At 37.7% G+C, this 17296-nt stretch overlaps 1 protein-coding gene across 1 annotated transcript; it reads left to right on the top strand.

Moving 5' to 3' along the window:
- The first annotated feature begins 6139 nt into the window (after positions 1-6139).
- TYRP1 (tyrosinase related protein 1) lies at positions 6140-15992 on the top strand. The gene is made up of 7 exons (XM_066340063.1): positions 6140-6521; positions 9326-9648; positions 10872-11076; positions 11938-12105; positions 13491-13670; positions 15079-15225; positions 15755-15992. The coding sequence occupies exons 1-7, from the start codon at positions 6140-6142 to the stop codon at positions 15958-15960; spliced, it is 1611 nt and encodes a 536-aa protein (XP_066196160.1). The 3' UTR covers positions 15961-15992.
- Positions 15993-17296: the final 1304 nt, after the last annotated feature.

The raw sequence follows: 17296 nt of genomic DNA, 5'->3' as shown, positions 1-17296 counted from the left end.
TGGCAGGGTAGCACAGCTGGTGATGTACACCTTAATTTCCGTAAACTCCACCTCAAAGCCTCACTGACAGCCATTCTGGCTTCAGTGACCACGTGTCACTATGTTAGACAATTTCCTGTTCTGTAGTTGAGAGCTTTACATGGCCCAGCTGCAGCTGCATTATGGCAATCAAAGCAGTGTGTTCACTGTATTTGCCCACAACACAAAGCTAACTCTAATACCATGGCTGTCCCTAGGACCAGGGCATACCTTAGTTCCTTCACCTTAGGCTGCTAAGAAAGTCAGATTTCACCAACAGTCACTCATAAGTAAAACTCATAATTCCTGGCTCAACAATACACTTTCTGGAAGCTCTACCCAATCTTGTACCTTTGTCAGTCAACTGTTTCTCTGAAATACTGCTTTGAAACCTTATATATATTTTCAAGAGGGAAAAGTGATGTGTGCTATTTTGCAGCTATTTCAAACTCTTAGAAAAGTGCTACTTATTTTCATTTTATGCCTATCTGCAACACTCTTTTAGGTCTCACTTATTTCTCTGTAGGCAGTCATTTTTCATCTCTATTGCATAATTTTGGAACTGCAGATCTCTCTCTAGGCACTGGACTGTGTTTGGTGAAAGCAATAAAGACTCCAATTACCTACATGTTTCCCTGCTGAAGGTGAACTTTTGAACTATAAAGATAGAGTAAATTTTCTGCACTTTACTTTGCAGGAGCAACTGCAGGCCAGTTTAATTTCTCAGCCATACTTCAGCTCATTGATACCATTCCAGAGTAACAAAAACATGGAGGAAATATTCATAAATTGTTTGCATTATTATAACACACACTCCTTTTTATGGCTAAAACTTTGATGAAAAGAACATATTATGGAGTAGGTATGACCAAAATTATTTATTTTGCTTGAACTGTTTATAGCATTTGTAAGACTTACTGTGAAAATTTGATACTTTAAAGAAAAAACAGAATCGATTTGTCTAAATTATATTTTGTCTTGATTTAATTTTTTCTTTAATCAGGTTATCAAAACTTCAGATAAAAATCTTATCCTTTGCTTTGTTTACTTTCCCTATACATAGATTTATAATTGGTCCAGCTTTCAAGAAAAATGATACATATTTTCTCAAAATGAAAGTAGAATTTACCTTACCTGCAAGAAAAAATAAGTACTTGATAAAAATATGAGATTCCTACTCTCAGAGAATAGCTTAAGTAAGAATCATGCAGTAAGAATTATGCAGTCTGCTGGATGAAGATGAGAAAGCTGTTGCCACTAAGAAAGGTGACTAACTAATACTCCTTTCATTAAAATGAATCCAGAATTCAATCTTACAGTAGAGTACAGTACAGTATGCATGATTTCCTAGAAAAATTAATACTATTGCTCCATGTCTGAGATATGCCTTAGCTACTATGGGACTTCCCATATCTAGAAAGAGACTAAACAATTTAATGAACATGTAAAAACCTTACACTCACTCCAAACAAATGAAAAAAATCATCTTTTTATTTCTATTCTTTCGAATGCTATTTTCAATTTTCTAAGGTTGCACTAAGTGCAGTTTCATATTCACTATTGGTTTAGCTTTCAGTCATCTAACAAAAAGGGAGATAATATAGGACAATACATAGAATTAACTGGGAAGTACTGCAGTTGCTTATAAGAGTCAGCATTATTTTTGTACTGTTCTTGTCAGCAAATAAACCTGCTGAAGGTTAACCTATGCAAATGAGCCAAGCTTGTCCAGCTGACTGTAATTCTATGTCTAATTAAAACCAATGGAGCTGTGTTGATTTGCATTATCTGAGGCTGGTCCACTGTCTTTCTACTACAGCAACAGAGTGCTGAAGCTTAGATGTCCATAGCTACACTCATTAATTCTAGCTTGAAATAATTTGCTAAAATCTAAGGTTTGTGGGGAAAATGAAATTATGTGCTCCTTGTGATTATGTACTCTTACAGTTCTCATAATAAGTATCAGTAAGAAAATCTTGCCTCAATTTCACTGCAAGTGTTAATCTAAGCAAAAGACTTTCAGCAATATGTTTTTCATTAGTTATTTTTCTGAATAGAAGCAGAAGATTAAATGCTGCAGAACAACTGTTGTTTGTTGCCTATTCATTTCACAATTTATTTATAGATTAATACCTTTTTGCATCCACATGTTCTGTTAATGAAACTCTTGCACCATTTCCATTGTAAAGTCTGCAGCTGTCTACTGATGCCTTGAGACAGTAATTTAAACTGATTTTTGCTTCTAGTATGATAGAAAAACATTAAACTGGTTGCATCTTATTCCCTCCCCCCCCCAACTCTTCAGGAAAAAAAATACTACATAAGTATAAGTTTTGCTCTCTTTTATGGTAATCCTACATAGAATGCACCAGCTAAAATAGAAGAAATAGACCAAAATGTAATGTGCTTATTCAGATGTGTAGAAATGAATAAGCCTATGACAGCTGAAGAACTACCAAGAGAGAGTATACATTAGAAGACTTTCTTCTGCTGTATGTGCTCCATGAGTGCCATTGATAACGATCTGTTTCCTGAAACTGACCTTTAATGCTTCTTAAAGGTACTGTTTCACAGGAAGAAAAATGCATGTAGCAGTATCACTACAATCATGTGTCTTTTCATGTGTTGAAGAACAGAGCTTCTGAATGAATACTGTGTTCTTGTACTTTCAACAAACTGATGCCTTTATTACTGCCCTTATTAGAGACCACTGGTAGCTCTCAGAGAACTGAAGTTAGACTGTAGGGCTGATGGCACAGGATGAGAGAGAATCTCAGTACCTCAGGTTTCATCAAGCACAGATAGAACTGACTGGATTTTTATAACCTTCTCCAGTAGTTTAGGGTATAGGCCACAGCTAAACCTTGTATGTCTGTATAGAGATCTGTTCTCAGCATCAAGAACTAGTGCTAAAAAAGGAGAATGGTCCAAGGTATATGCAAATACATAACATAATAAATCACCTTCAGGTATTTTATATCCACATAGGCAATTAGTGAGCTAGGGGATCACACACTGATTTCCTCCTCATTACCTTGCTTTTGTAGACAAGCCCTTTCTGAACTGAGCCACAGAAACATAGATGTTGTGCATTTGGATAATCTCCAAGATCAAATCATTCCAGGCACAGTAGGGGAGCATGACTCTTTAAAGGCAAGAATATCTCTAAGGGTAAGAATACAGAAATAAAGATTATAGAAAGGGTTGCATTCCCCCAAACAGTTCAGTACGACTTCCAACAGGAAACCCAAGGGAACATCTGGAGGCAAAGAAGGGATATCAGCAGCAGCGCATCTCAGCTGTAAAACATTCAGAGGTGTTTTCTATATAGGTCTAAATCATGGACACAATTATAAGGGCAAGTTTTATGATGCCAGAAAACCCCAGTCAGTATATCTGTTTTACTGGGGCTTTGTCTAAGGAGCAGCATTTATTCCTTTTAAGCTTATTATGAATTTGCTGTATTTGTTAAACATTCATATCTAAAACCTCCTGTATACTTCTTTGAACTTTAAGTTCTTTTCAGATAAAATCACAAGAGATTTTTTTTTACCAGCTCTGGTTTACCTTCTGATGTGAAAGAGTGAATTTGTGTCACAAATGTACCAATAGACATGTTCAAAGAGAAAACGTTTAAGCTTGGTGTCACAGTCTGTCCAAGGATGCCTCACGACCGTCTCCAAAGACTGAGGTCTGAGACCCCAGACTCTGAAAGGAGCCCTGGCCTGCCTGAGGTGGAATGTTTACCAAGTCTTGGAGGACTGGTCTGCATCTCCATGAGAACGGAGTGCAAGAACAATGGAACTGGTCACAGTGGACTGAGCCAAGGCTACTTGCCCAAACTGGTCTGTCCGTACCAGAGCACGGCACGTACGGTGTGCAGCTTGTCCCTGAGCACCCAACCTCGACATAGGTGGCTCCAGTTTTGGCCCTGTGACTCTCCTTTGTCCCAACCTTGATGCAGGTGGCTCCTGCTTTGGCTCTGGGCCCCTTGCTTTGCCTCAACACAAGTGGCTCCTGCTTTGGCTTTGTGCCACTTGCTTTGGTCCCTGCCTTGACCAACCTATAAAACCCTGGAGACCCCCGCTCACCTTCGTGTACACCCCACTGGAGAAGTTCGTGTCTATAGGCATCTCGGCCTCGAGGACTCCGCCCTCCACATTGGTAGCTATAATCCCCTTACCCTCTTTTCTATCTTTCTTACTATTCTCTATTTTCTCTCCCACTATCGCATTTTGGTGGCACTAAATAAAGGTGCATTTTTTGTTGTATTGAGTTGTCCCCTGCTGTGTCTTTTGCGCTCTGAGATCCTAAAAAGAACCATCAGGTTCCCCCCATATGATTGCGGACCATGACACTTGGAAAGAAGCAGGATAAGCTAGTAAAGACAATATAGGTTAAAATGGAGAATGAAGTCAAAGTCAGAACAGAAAAGGGGTTCATTTGAGGAGTAGCAAATATTGCTCTCTGCAAATGGAGAATGAAAGAGACAGAGAAGTGTATGAAAAATCTAGGTTCTACCCTAAAGCAAGTATGTGGGTTATACAAGGCACAGAGGGCAAGGTTCAGTGCTCTGGTGCATGGCTGATAGGCACGAATAAATGCACAAAAAACTGTTTCTTTGTTCTGCCAGAATTGGGTGCACTCTGGCATTATGGCTTGCATATAGGGAAGCAGAAAGAGTAGGTAATCCATTTTCTGCTTGATGTCAGTTACAATGTAATTGAACCTTTTTCCCAGAAAACTTGTTAAGGTTTTGTCTTGATGTCAGTTAAGATGTTTCTTGACATACCTTCACCTCACTTGACATATCTCCACCTCACTGAAATCCATCCTTATTGAAAGCAAGAAAGAGTAATAACTTGAACAAGGTCATTTCTGCTCAACAGGAATCATCCTTGCAAAGACTAAAGAAGCTTTTTTTTTTTTTTTTTTAGGAGATTTTTCTATTTCTTTATTTAATTACCCCCCATAGCACCTGCTCAGAACTTAGTATTTTATGAAATTCCAATATGATCATTCTCATGTTATTTCAGTATCAAATAAATATTTAAACCAAAAGCTGTAAGTTTAAAAATTGGAGTGTTTCATATTATAAATAACATTGCTTAGTCACTTACTTCAGCTTGATCCTGAAAACATCATCTTAAGAACTTTTTCTAAGTGTCTGTTAAATGTGATTTTCCCCACTGTTCTTTGTCTGTTTTCAAGTGAGCCTTTCTTTGCAAGTAACTAAAAAAAATACTAACAAAAACCCAACTTCACATTTGTTCTGTTTTGAATTCAAGTATTTGTCTCTGACCTTTGCTAAAACTTGTAAAATCACAAGGAGATAAGCATGAAAGGAATCATGTGCTGTTCAAGTACTTAAAGTCCAGAGAAATTCACTGAAGTAGAAAGGGGATTAAGAGAGGAAGGAGGGTGAGGCCAAGCCATACTGTGTTGGTGCAAGAAGGATTAGCAAGCAGACTGAACCAGGAGAGAAATTAGCTGTGCTTATTTCAGGTTAGACAGTCATAGGACGTGCAGAGATAGAACAAGGTCTCAGCAGTGGAGAGGTACCAGGAAGAGAAAACAGGTACAATGCATGAAAGTATAGCTTCACTTCATGTTGGAGCTGGCATTAGAGAACAGTAAGAAAACAGAGGGGAGAACAAGATATAGTAGTTAAATACTGAAAAGGCATGAACTCAGGGAGGGAAGGAGGGGTGAAAGAAAAATGTTTCAGAAAAACAGTGCCTTAGAAAAATTTTGGAACTTCATGGTGGTGAAGCAAATGTGTTTGGCAAGGGTAAAATGTGAATGAACATTTTGGAATAATTTAGAAGTTAATGGGCAAATATAGATCTACTTAGTTACTATCTTTTTTGCAGATAATGAGAAGAACATTAGTGTCTGCGGTCAGAGTTGTTCACCTTTTCAGATAGAGTATTGAAGTGTAGAGTTAGAAGGAATTTTCTGGGGTGAAAGGGGTAGCCCTGAGATTTGTATCACTTGCTTTTATTCTGCTTTTTCTCTCTCCTTCTCTCTCTCTATAGGGGGAGCTGGGTGTCCCACCACAGGAGAGAGACTCAGCGTGTGTGGACAGCCAGCTCTGGGAACAAGCCACTGACCCATTGTCATGCGGATCCCCACGCTGCTCTACCTTTCCCTGATACTGCTTCTTACCATGTCGGGCCAAGCTGGAGCCCAGTTCCCTCGGCAGTGCGCAACTGTGGAGTCCCTGAGGAGTGGCATGTGCTGCCCAGACTATTTCCCTGTGTTTGGGCCAGGTACCGACCGGTGTGGCGTGTCCACGGGCCGGGGCCGGTGCGTGCAGGTGACGGTGGACTCACGGCCCCACGGCCCGCAGTACATCCACGACGGGCGGGATGACCGCGAGCAGTGGCCCATCCGCTTCTTCAACCAGACCTGCCGCTGCAACGGGAACTTCTCCGGATACAACTGCGGCTCCTGCCGCCCAGGATGGACGGGACCCACCTGTAGCCAGCAGATCAATATAGGTAAGTACATCAGAAACACGACATGGAATTCGCCCCTTGTCAGTACTTGCTTCTAAATGTGCCTAGTGGATTTGTTCTCTTTAAGGTACAAAATTCCCATTATGCTTATTTACCAAAGGTATGCTGCTAAAGGGGTCATTAAGGCAGGTGCTAGAGGAGCTGTTCAGCATGTGTATAAATCACATGTACTTACTATACATTAAAAGGAAAAAACCTATAGTCAAAGTCCATTAAAGAATAGAACATCTAAATTGAAAAAAATACATTATTTGGCTTTAAGAGTAAAACAGGGTATATAGGAATTGTGTTTGTGAGTGTGTTTGAGAATAATATGTGCCCCAATATGTTTAATACCTTGTGACTATTTTAAATGTGACAGCAGTTCCTTTCATTCAAAGTCCCTTAATACAATTTAAAACTACGTACCTGGTCTGGTAAATTTTTACTGTCCTTGCTGCTGTCAATATCTTTAAAAACACTCATCATGACTGTGGACTGTTCAAATGAATCAGTGTAGTAAGCCCTTCTTCAGTACTCCAGTTTCAGTCTAGCATATCACTGCACAGATTTTTTTTTTTTTTAAATGGAGATGAAATCCTTGCAGAACTAGAAAAATGTTGAATATTACAGGTAAATTTAAAAAGACAAACAGGCTTGGGGACAGATCGTTATTCTCATCTGAAAACCATCTGAATGGACAAGATTTCATTCTTTATTTTTAAACTTAAACACTTTTAATTTCAAAGATGTTATTGAAATCCTGTAAAATCAACAATCTCCTCAAATGTGCAATGGGTTCTGCTGATCTGTTAAACATGAATGTTTAACATTTAACTGAAACAAATATGCAGTGTTTCTCTCTGCAGAAACAGAAATCAGCACTGACATTTTCACCAGATAAGGGAACATTCTGTGAATGTAAGAGCATGTTCCAACAAAGGTTAACAAAGGACCACTTACCAAATCAAAATTTTAACAACAATTCCTTAATAATAACTTTTTGATGGTCATGGGAAAAATCTTTGCATTTTTTTTCATCCTTTGAGCTTCAAGAACCAAACTGGAAAGCAGAAAATATTAGTTGTGAATTGGGTCTGCTAAGCCAGATTGCACTCTCTGATATTCTGGCCTATTCCATTTTACAATGATACCAACTCTGAAGAACAATCAAGAGATAAATGTTGACACACAAATTTAAAAATGTAAAACTAGAGACAGACAAACAGCAGTTTTAGGTGATTTTCTAGTATGCACAAGAGCACTTTTTACTTTTCTCTCTTTAAATCCTTTACATTGCATTAAAATGCCACACAAATCAGAAATATCATGCATGAAAACATGAGTTTAAAAAACGTAAATTATTTTCTTATTATGCCTTAAGTTTCCACATTGAGGACACCTTTTTTGCCTATTCATAGACCTGGCCCCATCTGCTCAGATTTTAAAATAATTACTGGATTATTGTTCACATATCCATAGTAAATTGCTATAATATGCGGCTTGGTGTCATATCTTCTCAGTTCATGACTTACTCTAATAAGAGGAATTCTTTATTGTGGTTCAGGCACATATTTTGAAAATGAAAATATTAATATGCCTATGTAAATCAAAATTAAATGGACAATTATAGTTCTCTACTTGAAACACTACAAAAAACACCACAAAACAACCAACCAAATAACCAAACCAACAAAATCAAAAAACCCAACAAAACCAAAAAACCCAGCACTTCAGTGATGAGGGTCAGCATGTCAGCTCAGTCCTGCAAAACAAAAAAGCCCATTTCACGATATATAGTCCTTGGATGAAACTCATGTTTCAAGAAAGACTTTATTTAAATTTCCCGGAAGCTAAAATATCCCTCACTGAATCTTCTTTTTAGTGAAGCATAATTCACTTTCATTCTTCATATAGATTCATGTTGGAGATCTGTTGCTTCTTGTATCAACATAATCCACCACTAATTTGAGCAATGACTTATGTATTTTTACAGTGTTTTTTATAGAAACAATAAGAAAATATTTAAAAACAATTGTGAGGAATTCTATATTCATCTTAGTCTAAACTTAGTCTGAAATTTTCTCAGACCAGATCTAGGAAGGACTAAAATGATCTAAACTCAGTTCTCCTTGCTGAAATACTGCTATTTCAACAAGTCAGTTTTCTTCCTAGTTTCCGTCACGATGTGTGGACAATGATATTTTTTCATTATTTTGAGATACACTGCTAAAAAGGACTAATATGTGGTAACTGTTGATAATTTTAATAGATAATGTCAGATTAAAGAGATACTGTATTGTATGAAATTCAGAATAATTCACTGAAGAATCTGCCATTTTTCCTACAAAGGTTCATGAATAAAAAAAAAAAAATAATTCTTTCTTAAATTGCCAATCAGAGAGTTTGATTATTATAAATTGGTTTATAGCGTTCATTTCTTGTAGAGCACTACCACTTCCCTACCACTAAAGGAAACCTTTATTGGATGAAGTTCTGAAAGGTTTGTAGGACAAAGAACTGTCTTTGTCTTTTGTCTAGCAGGATGGAAGGATAAACTGTAACAGTACTCCTAAAAAAACCAAAAAATTGCAAGGTTTGGTGCTTTATTTTAATTTATTTCAGCTTTTCCCAAAATAATAACATCTTCTATTTATGCTCAGTGAGTTTCCCTAATAAAAAAAAGGGTGAATACTTGAAGAAAAAGGGCCTTACCCAGAACTATTAGGAAGGCAATAAATAGGTTCTGTGAGATCAGACTTCAGTGTTTACTACTTTGTTAACTTGCTTCTTCTGTGTTATCACAGTCAGAAGGAACCTTTTGGATCTAAGTGCAGAAGAAAGGAATCGCTTTGTGAATGCGTTACACCAAGCCAAGGTGACAGTCCATCCTGACATCGTTATTGCCACACGAAGACGTGAAGAAATTTTTGGACCAGATGGCAACACACCTCAGTTCGAAAATATCTCCATTTATAACTACTTTGTGTGGTCTCATTATTATTCTGTCAGGAAGACTTTCCTGGGTGCGGGGCAGCAGAGTTTTGGAGGAGTTGATTTCTCTCATGAGGGACCAGCTTTTGTCACGTGGCATAGGTACCATCTATTGCAGCTTGAAAGAGACATGCAGGTGAAGTTCCTGTTAATGTTTACTGGTATTCAAGCTATGTTGCATACAGTTAAAGAACTTCACACCACATTAAAATAGGAAAAAAATTATAGCAATTTTTCCTATGTGTGGAAATTATTCTGCTTCAATTTCAGTAACTCATTTCATATACTAATTTTAATAGAGTGCATTTAGGCTTCAGACTGTCACTTTTATAGAGATGTTAAATATAATATTTTGATCAGAGTAATAGAAAATGTAAAATTTCCATAAAAATCTCTTGGAAAAAAGATAGTCTAAATATAAGACATGTTATTGAACCAACAATGTTATTTTCAGCTGTGTTTTTAATCTCAAGGCCATTATTCTTGAATAACATTAATCAAAGCAGCAGAAATTCTGAAGAAAGTGATGGCCTAGGGATTCAGAATCGCATTTAATTTGTGTAACTGGTTAGAGAAATTAGTGGTTTGTTCTACCCTGTTCCATCAATCAGTGATTCTCTTTCTTTCCTTCTCTTTTGAGGTCCTATTCATAAAATGGGTATAGTATTTTATGGACCATCATCCTCCTTAAAAAAGCAAGAATTAAGTTTTCAAGGTCAGGACTAAATAGTGTCTGAAATCACTTCAGTGTTTACACTAGCTTTAATTGCCTTACATCAGGCTGAGGCACAAACTCTGTTCCAAAACACACATTTGTCATCGCTGGCATTTCTCTGCGTGGAAGCCCTGAGAAGTTCTATCTGTCTCTAATTTAATATATATTCTCATTTATGTCAGTAGACTTCATCATTAGTCAAAGTAATTTTGCCTCACTTCCTCCAGAACTGTTTAACTCCAACCCATACTAGAACCAAACAATGCCAATTGGAAAAGCTGGTATCCCTATTCTTTACATTTTCTTCAGTTCCACAGTTGACATAATTATTATGCGCACTACAAACACTGCATTTGGTGACAAGACATTAAAAATATTTGTCTAATAAGGCACTAATACTGTCTTATTAATGGGGGAGATCCAGGATTCAGTTTAGTAGAACAGCTCTGTTCTGCTGAACAAAAATATCAGTGTGAAGATCTACCAAAAGCTTCTATGTGAACTTTCCATAGAATGGTTCTCTCCTACAAGGCAGGATTCTGACTTTTGCTAAGAAGTATTTGGCTGTTTTAGCATTCTTCTAGCCATAGATATTATAGCTGTCTGTATCACACATTTAGTAACAACATATTTTTGTGGTTTAGAACATGTTGCAGGACCCCACTTTTGGACTGCCCTACTGGAACTTTGCAACAGGACAAAATACATGTGATATCTGCTCAGATGACTTGATGGGAGCCAGAAGCAATTTTGATGTCTCTCTTATAAGCCAGAATTCAATCTTCTCTCAGTGGCGAGTGTTATGTGAAAATGTAGAAGATTATGAAACCTTGGGAACCATCTGTAACAGTAAGTATGAATGATGGACGATATCTGGAGACAAAATTCTCTTAATAATAAATAAATATGCTTTACATTGCAGTGGCTTTTTCCAGCCCAAAGGTCTTAAAGTAGTTTTTGAATATTGTTGATCCATGTTTCATAGGTCTGTTGAGATAATACATACTATCAGGAGCCTGTAGCAGAAGGAAGATTAAATGCTTTCCTTTCCCTTCTTATGCAGTACCAATTCATCTCTTGAACCATAAATAATTAAATCTGGCAATGTTATTTCTTAACTGAAGCTTAACTTTTCTTCTAACTACTCCACTTATCACCTTCATGCCATTCTGCTCCTAAAATGAGAACATCCAACAAATCCCCATAATAACTGTTTGGACTATGTTTTGAAAGCGAGTAATACCAGATTTAACATACATACCCAAATTAAAATAATTTTTAAATACCAGCAAATTTTTTCTACATTCACATAAGCATCATCATGGAAATAGGGGAAAAAAATAGGACCCCCCTCCAATATTGGGTTAGTTATTTACATAATCTTTTCCTCAGCTACTCTACCAGGACATCCTCAATAATCTTGGCCTAGGTCTCATCAGGAAATCACATTGAAAATCTGTAGGAAATTTCCGTGAATCAGTTGGTGAACAACAGACTTCAGTAAGAAGCCTCTAGATTGCTTTTTACATCCTGAAGCGAGAATCCAAAAGGGTCACAGGGCCCCATAAGGTCTGACATCGGGAACTGACCAGCTCATTAAGTGTAAATGTTATTTGTGAGGGATTTCTTTTTTCTCCATGGCTCAGCTACGAGAGCAATTCATTCTGCGGCCTACTGTTCTCCACCTTGTTTTCTCTTTTTTATTTGCAGGTACTGAGGGTGGTCCCATCCGAAGAAATCCTGCTGGAAATGTAGCACGACCTATGGTACAGCGTCTCCCAGAGCCTGAGGATGTTGCTCAGTGTTTGGAAGTTGGTGTATTTGACACTCCTCCCTTCTATTCCAATTCAACTGACAGTTTCCGTAACACAGTGGAAGGTAAACATGGCAAATAAAAAGCCCTGGAACAACACCAAATAAGTCAGGGAACAGACTTGCCACATTTTCCTGTTGGAAGTATGAGTTTTGAGACAGGCTATTGGACAAGAAGAACACATTGTTCTTAGCGTTAAGTATTAGCCCAGTATTATGTGGAAATAAGCTATAGGTAAATTACTTATAGCTTATGCCTCAAAATGCATAAAATGCATAAAAGTCTCAAAAGTCTGCTGCTAAGTAGAAACTAACTTCAGGTCCTTGACATATGATTAGCAAGTTTGTTGAAAACAAACATGCCTTTGTTGAAAACATAGTCCTTGTCTGTGGATTGATGCCTCTGCACCCCTAAATGAAGCAAACAAGTACTTCTAGCAGTTATTCTTGCATCTAAATTAAAACAAATAAAAGAAAGCAAAATAAATTGAAAGCTTTGGTAGTACTTAGCGCAATGGTATTGAAACAGTAATTGATGTCTGGGTACAGGATTTACTGCTAGACATGCTAGACCTACTCTCTGGGACATAAAACTCTGTCCTTCTATAAGCTCTGCACATTTAAGACTAAACTCTCCATCACTGACAGCAGAACACACACACACATCCAACAGAGAAAAGAGCCCAAAGATTTGATTTATACTGTTCAGACAGCATCCTAGCAACTTCTTCTATACCCTAATGAACCACAGCTTTTACCAGGAAAATATTAAAAAGTGACAGTTCAAATCACTGCCTATCAATACCTAGATATCCAAACATGGCTTTAGAAAATTATCTGTATGTATCCCTCTCTGGAACTATTGGCTAAAGCTTGAACACAGGAGTTTTCATGATGCTTCAGATCCTAACATCTGATTGGGGGTTATAAGGTTTTGGGCACAAGTAAAGCTACAGTCTATCTTCACTGAAAAAATAAACAATATCAGACCACGTAAGGCTTCCCAATATGTGTTCCTAGTATGCATGGAAGTGAAGTCAGGGAACCTAACAGCTAGCTCATTAGAATAAATGGCAAAATACATCTGCTTTAGTAAGCAGTTAGAAAACTTATGCAACTATTACAGTATGGTGAATGATATGTAGGGCCTAAATATATACCTCTGTTTTTATGCTCTGATGATATTTTGGTCATTTTTGCAGTAGAACCCAGCAGCTTTGCAGTCCACATTTCCAGCATTCTTTCATAAAGGCTATTTTAATCTGAAAATTATGCATTCCAGGAACATTTCTTAAATGTCAATAGGCAGAGAATTAGCTTCCCATTTGTTTTAAGCAAAGCAACATAACAACATGAAAGTCTTTCAGAGAAAAAAGAAAAAGTATTCATCTGAGACTGCAGCTTCCAAACAAAATCTTCATTGGTATTTTTCTTTTCTTCTTTGTTTGCAGGGTACAGTGATCCTTCAGGAAAATATGACCCAGCAGTTCGAAGTCTTCATAACTTGGCTCATCTATTTTTGAATGGGACAGGAGGACAAACTCATTTATCACCAAATGACCCCATTTTTGTCCTCCTGCACACATTTACAGATGCTCTTTTTGACGAGTGGCTGAGACGGCATTCTGCAGGTAAGATGTTCTCATGGACAGAGGCAGGATGGGTAGTTGTTAGTCTTCGTAATCACAAGAACTCAACTCCTTCTTCTAGGACAGTGAGATGCCCCTAAATTTAGGAGAGAGGATTGGAATATTGAGAGTTAATATAGATAACAAAGACAAAGTAGTAACAAACAAGCTCTCTTCCTCACCCCATTTACATCCAATTGCAGGTCACTCTCTGTGAAGGGACCTGGTCAGAGACAGCAGGCACAACTCAAGAAAACAGTATGTGCGAATACACTATCTTCATAGACCAAAGACATGGTAACCCTGGAAGGACATTCCACTGTTGTGTGGAGTAAATAACTATTTTCTTCTTGTCAAAGGAAGAACAGATGCCATACACATTCATTTTTACCACCTCTGTGATACACTACCAGCATTCAATTGCCATCTCCATATACTTCTAAAGGATGGTTACTCTTTCTGCCCTTGCTTTTTTTTTAAAAAAAAAAAAAAAAAAAAAAAAAAAAAAAAAAAAAAAAGGTAACACAGGAGAAAGTGAAAAAGAGGGAGAAAGGAGGAACAGAAGGAAGGATTTGAAAGGAATGAAGGGGAAAAAAAAAAAAGGAGACTTACGTCAGTGGACAAGGGGGAGAATTCAGTCTAACTCTTATGTCTATGCATCATGCAGCAACTGTATTCCTCCACACAATGCAGCACTTCTATTCTCTTAGGATAATCTATACTCCTCTTCCTTCTTCTACAGAAGACAGCTGTTTCTGCACAACTGAGACTTCTTTGTGCAGCTTCCACAACCCGCCTCACTGAATTTTCCCACATCAGCTCTCAGAGAGCAGTTGTATCCCCTTGTGGTTCTTACATGATCTATCACAAGGTTTGGCATAATCTTACCACAAAGTATTTTCTTTCTTTTATGTTTTGAGTTTTGTTGTAGTTGTTGCTGGTTGGATTTGATTTGGTTTGGTTTGGGGATTTTCTATTTTGGTTTGGATTTTATTTCAGTGGACTTCCTTCTGATTTAGCATAATGTTGAAAAAAAATTGGACTGGAATTTACATCAACTGTCTTCCTCTTCATCACTGCTATGATCAGGCAAAGCAAGAATGTGGAAAAAAGTCTTTGCCATATTTCTCCTTTTCCAAGTGAGAAGAAATAAAAAGCCCAACACAGGCAAAGTTTTTAAAAATTTACTGATGATTTCTATTCAAAACCAGAGATAACATTAGTGGCCTTGGTTTTGGACAATGCAGAGATTCCGCTTTGTATCTGTCACACTAGGAAACAAATTCTTCTGGAAGAATTGGAAAAGAATTCTGGAGAATCCAACTCAAATCCCTGAGCTGGAAACAAAAATTAAGTAGTGCAAGTTATTTTGAACTTATTTACAGAAATGTGGTTTGACTTTCAATTTCAGATATCTCAACATACCCACTGGAGAATGCCCCTATTGGACATAACCGACAGTACAACATGGTGCCTTTCTGGCCTCCAGTAACCAATAATGAAATGTTTGTTACTGCACCCGAAAACCTGGGATACAGCTATGAAGTCGAGTGGCCAGGTAAATTGTGCAGCCTACATACTTCCTCTCCTTTTTTTCCTTCGTATCTTTGTCTCTTGAAGTTTATTCAAATTTCACCAACAATATTTGCTGTCTTTGTAAAGGCCTTTTTCTCCCTTCCTACATTACTTTTCAGATGTTTTTTGGGATTTACAATAGATACCGGTCAGAGATTGTTCCAGCATGAAATTTCCACTACCCATCCTAATTTTAGGAGAAGTTCTCATTTGCATCTTAACCTTGCAGAATGTCCTTATTCCTATGTCAAATATCTTCATTAACTCACTAGAGAGAATGCAAATCCTTGCTAACAAGGTGGCAGAAGAAATGTCCAGAACAGATTTTAGAGTGGATAGACCAAATCTTTTCACATTTTTGAACAAGAATTATCAAACAAAATTTTAATCACTTCTACTCCCCAACTCAGTGAATAATGACAAATGCTGAGTTTCAGTCTGAACCTCTTTTATTTATCCATATACTTGATATTTGCTGTTAATATCTTTGCCTTTTGTTTTTCTTCTTTTAGGTCGGGCTCTCCGTGTCACAGAGATGATAACTATTGCAATAGTAACTGCACTGGTTCTTGTTGCAATCATCTTTGCTGCTGCTGCATGTATTGTACGTGTCAAGAAAAATAAAGATGAGTTGCATCAGCCTCTTCTTACTGACCAGTATCAGCACTATTCAGATGATTATGATGGCATACCAACACCAAGCCAGTCTGTTGTTTGAAGAGTTGGCACTTTCTTTTGCATCTGACTGAAACTGGGGATCTTTTTGCTTTATTTCATAAACGGTGGTCATCCACCTGCTTTAAAATAAAGAGCATAAACCGTCAGCTGTCTCAATATGTTTCCTTCAGGTTTCACTTCCACTTTCATCACACCTAGCCATCAATAAATCATCTTCTTTGCAATGGTAATTCTATGTTGATTATAATAAAATCTTTCAAGGTTCACCTGCAAGCCTTTCCCACGCATATTTCTGTGAAACCTAGCAACCATTAGTTAACTTACCAGTAGCCAGCATCATCTGGCTTCATCTAACCTTTATACCTAGAATTCTTTTACGAGGTACTTTAGTGAGAAGGTCAAGTCTAGAACAGAAGGAGAATATGAAATACAAGTAAACACCTTGGCTAGATGAGTAGAATGTGTTTCAAAATAGTCATCATGCCAGACAGAGAGTGACAATGGAATTCTGAGAAGATTATATTTGAAATCCAACTTTATTCACAAAATACAGTTATGAACTAATTGCTGTTTTTAAGTGGATCTACAAAAAGAGATTCATCATCAAAAGAGATTCATTGTTCACTAGCTGGACACATCGAACAGGTGTTCAAACACAACAGCCTGGAAGAGCATCCAGTTGAAAGGACAGCCGGCAGCAGCCTTTGCTTAATTTTTATTTCCATTTTTGACATTCTCACTCCCTTCTTCTCTCCCACTATCCCCACAGCAGAGCATTCTTCCAAGCAATAAGAAAATTTGCTTCAGTTGTCCCATGCTGGAATTTAAACACACTCCTGTATTTTGAGAGAAGGTTCTAAGTATTAGACTGTAGAAAAGACTTGGAAAAATAGCCTTAAGCATCAGCTGTTGAATTAATTCAACATAAGCCAACAGGAGAGCAACAAACTGACACCTGCCGTTACAGCCTGAAGTAGAAGTTGAGGAATCTGGCTTCAAGCCTCACCTCCTTTCTCTCATCCTAGCTACCAATAAATCATCAGATTGTCTTCCTGTGATCTGTTATTGAATCTAATTTAGTAGCCATTACCTGAAAACAGAGATGTTCCTGGTTTCAGACTGTTGACTCCCACACCATGCACCCAAATTTAATTGAATGTAACACCAACATGTTCTTTGTCTCTCTTTCTGTCTAAGCAGAACTTCACAGAAATGGCAAGTGACTTGGACTGAGCTCCTTCAGTCTGAGGCAGCCCTGCTAGACACTAAGTTACCAGGTAGAAGTAAGGGTCACATGTCATTCTAACCTCAGGGGTTTAAGTGGGTACCAGGTGTGCTCAAGGCACACGCACTCAGTTGCAAGGAGATATGTTGAA

The sequence above is a fragment of the Sylvia atricapilla genome, chromosome Z (genome assembly GCF_009819655.1).
Source record: "Sylvia atricapilla isolate bSylAtr1 chromosome Z, bSylAtr1.pri, whole genome shotgun sequence".
In the NCBI taxonomy this organism is placed as follows: domain Eukaryota; kingdom Metazoa; phylum Chordata; class Aves; order Passeriformes; family Sylviidae; genus Sylvia; species Sylvia atricapilla.
The sequence above is the reverse complement of the archived record's forward strand: the minus strand, read 5'-3'. Positions and strand labels throughout refer to the sequence as shown.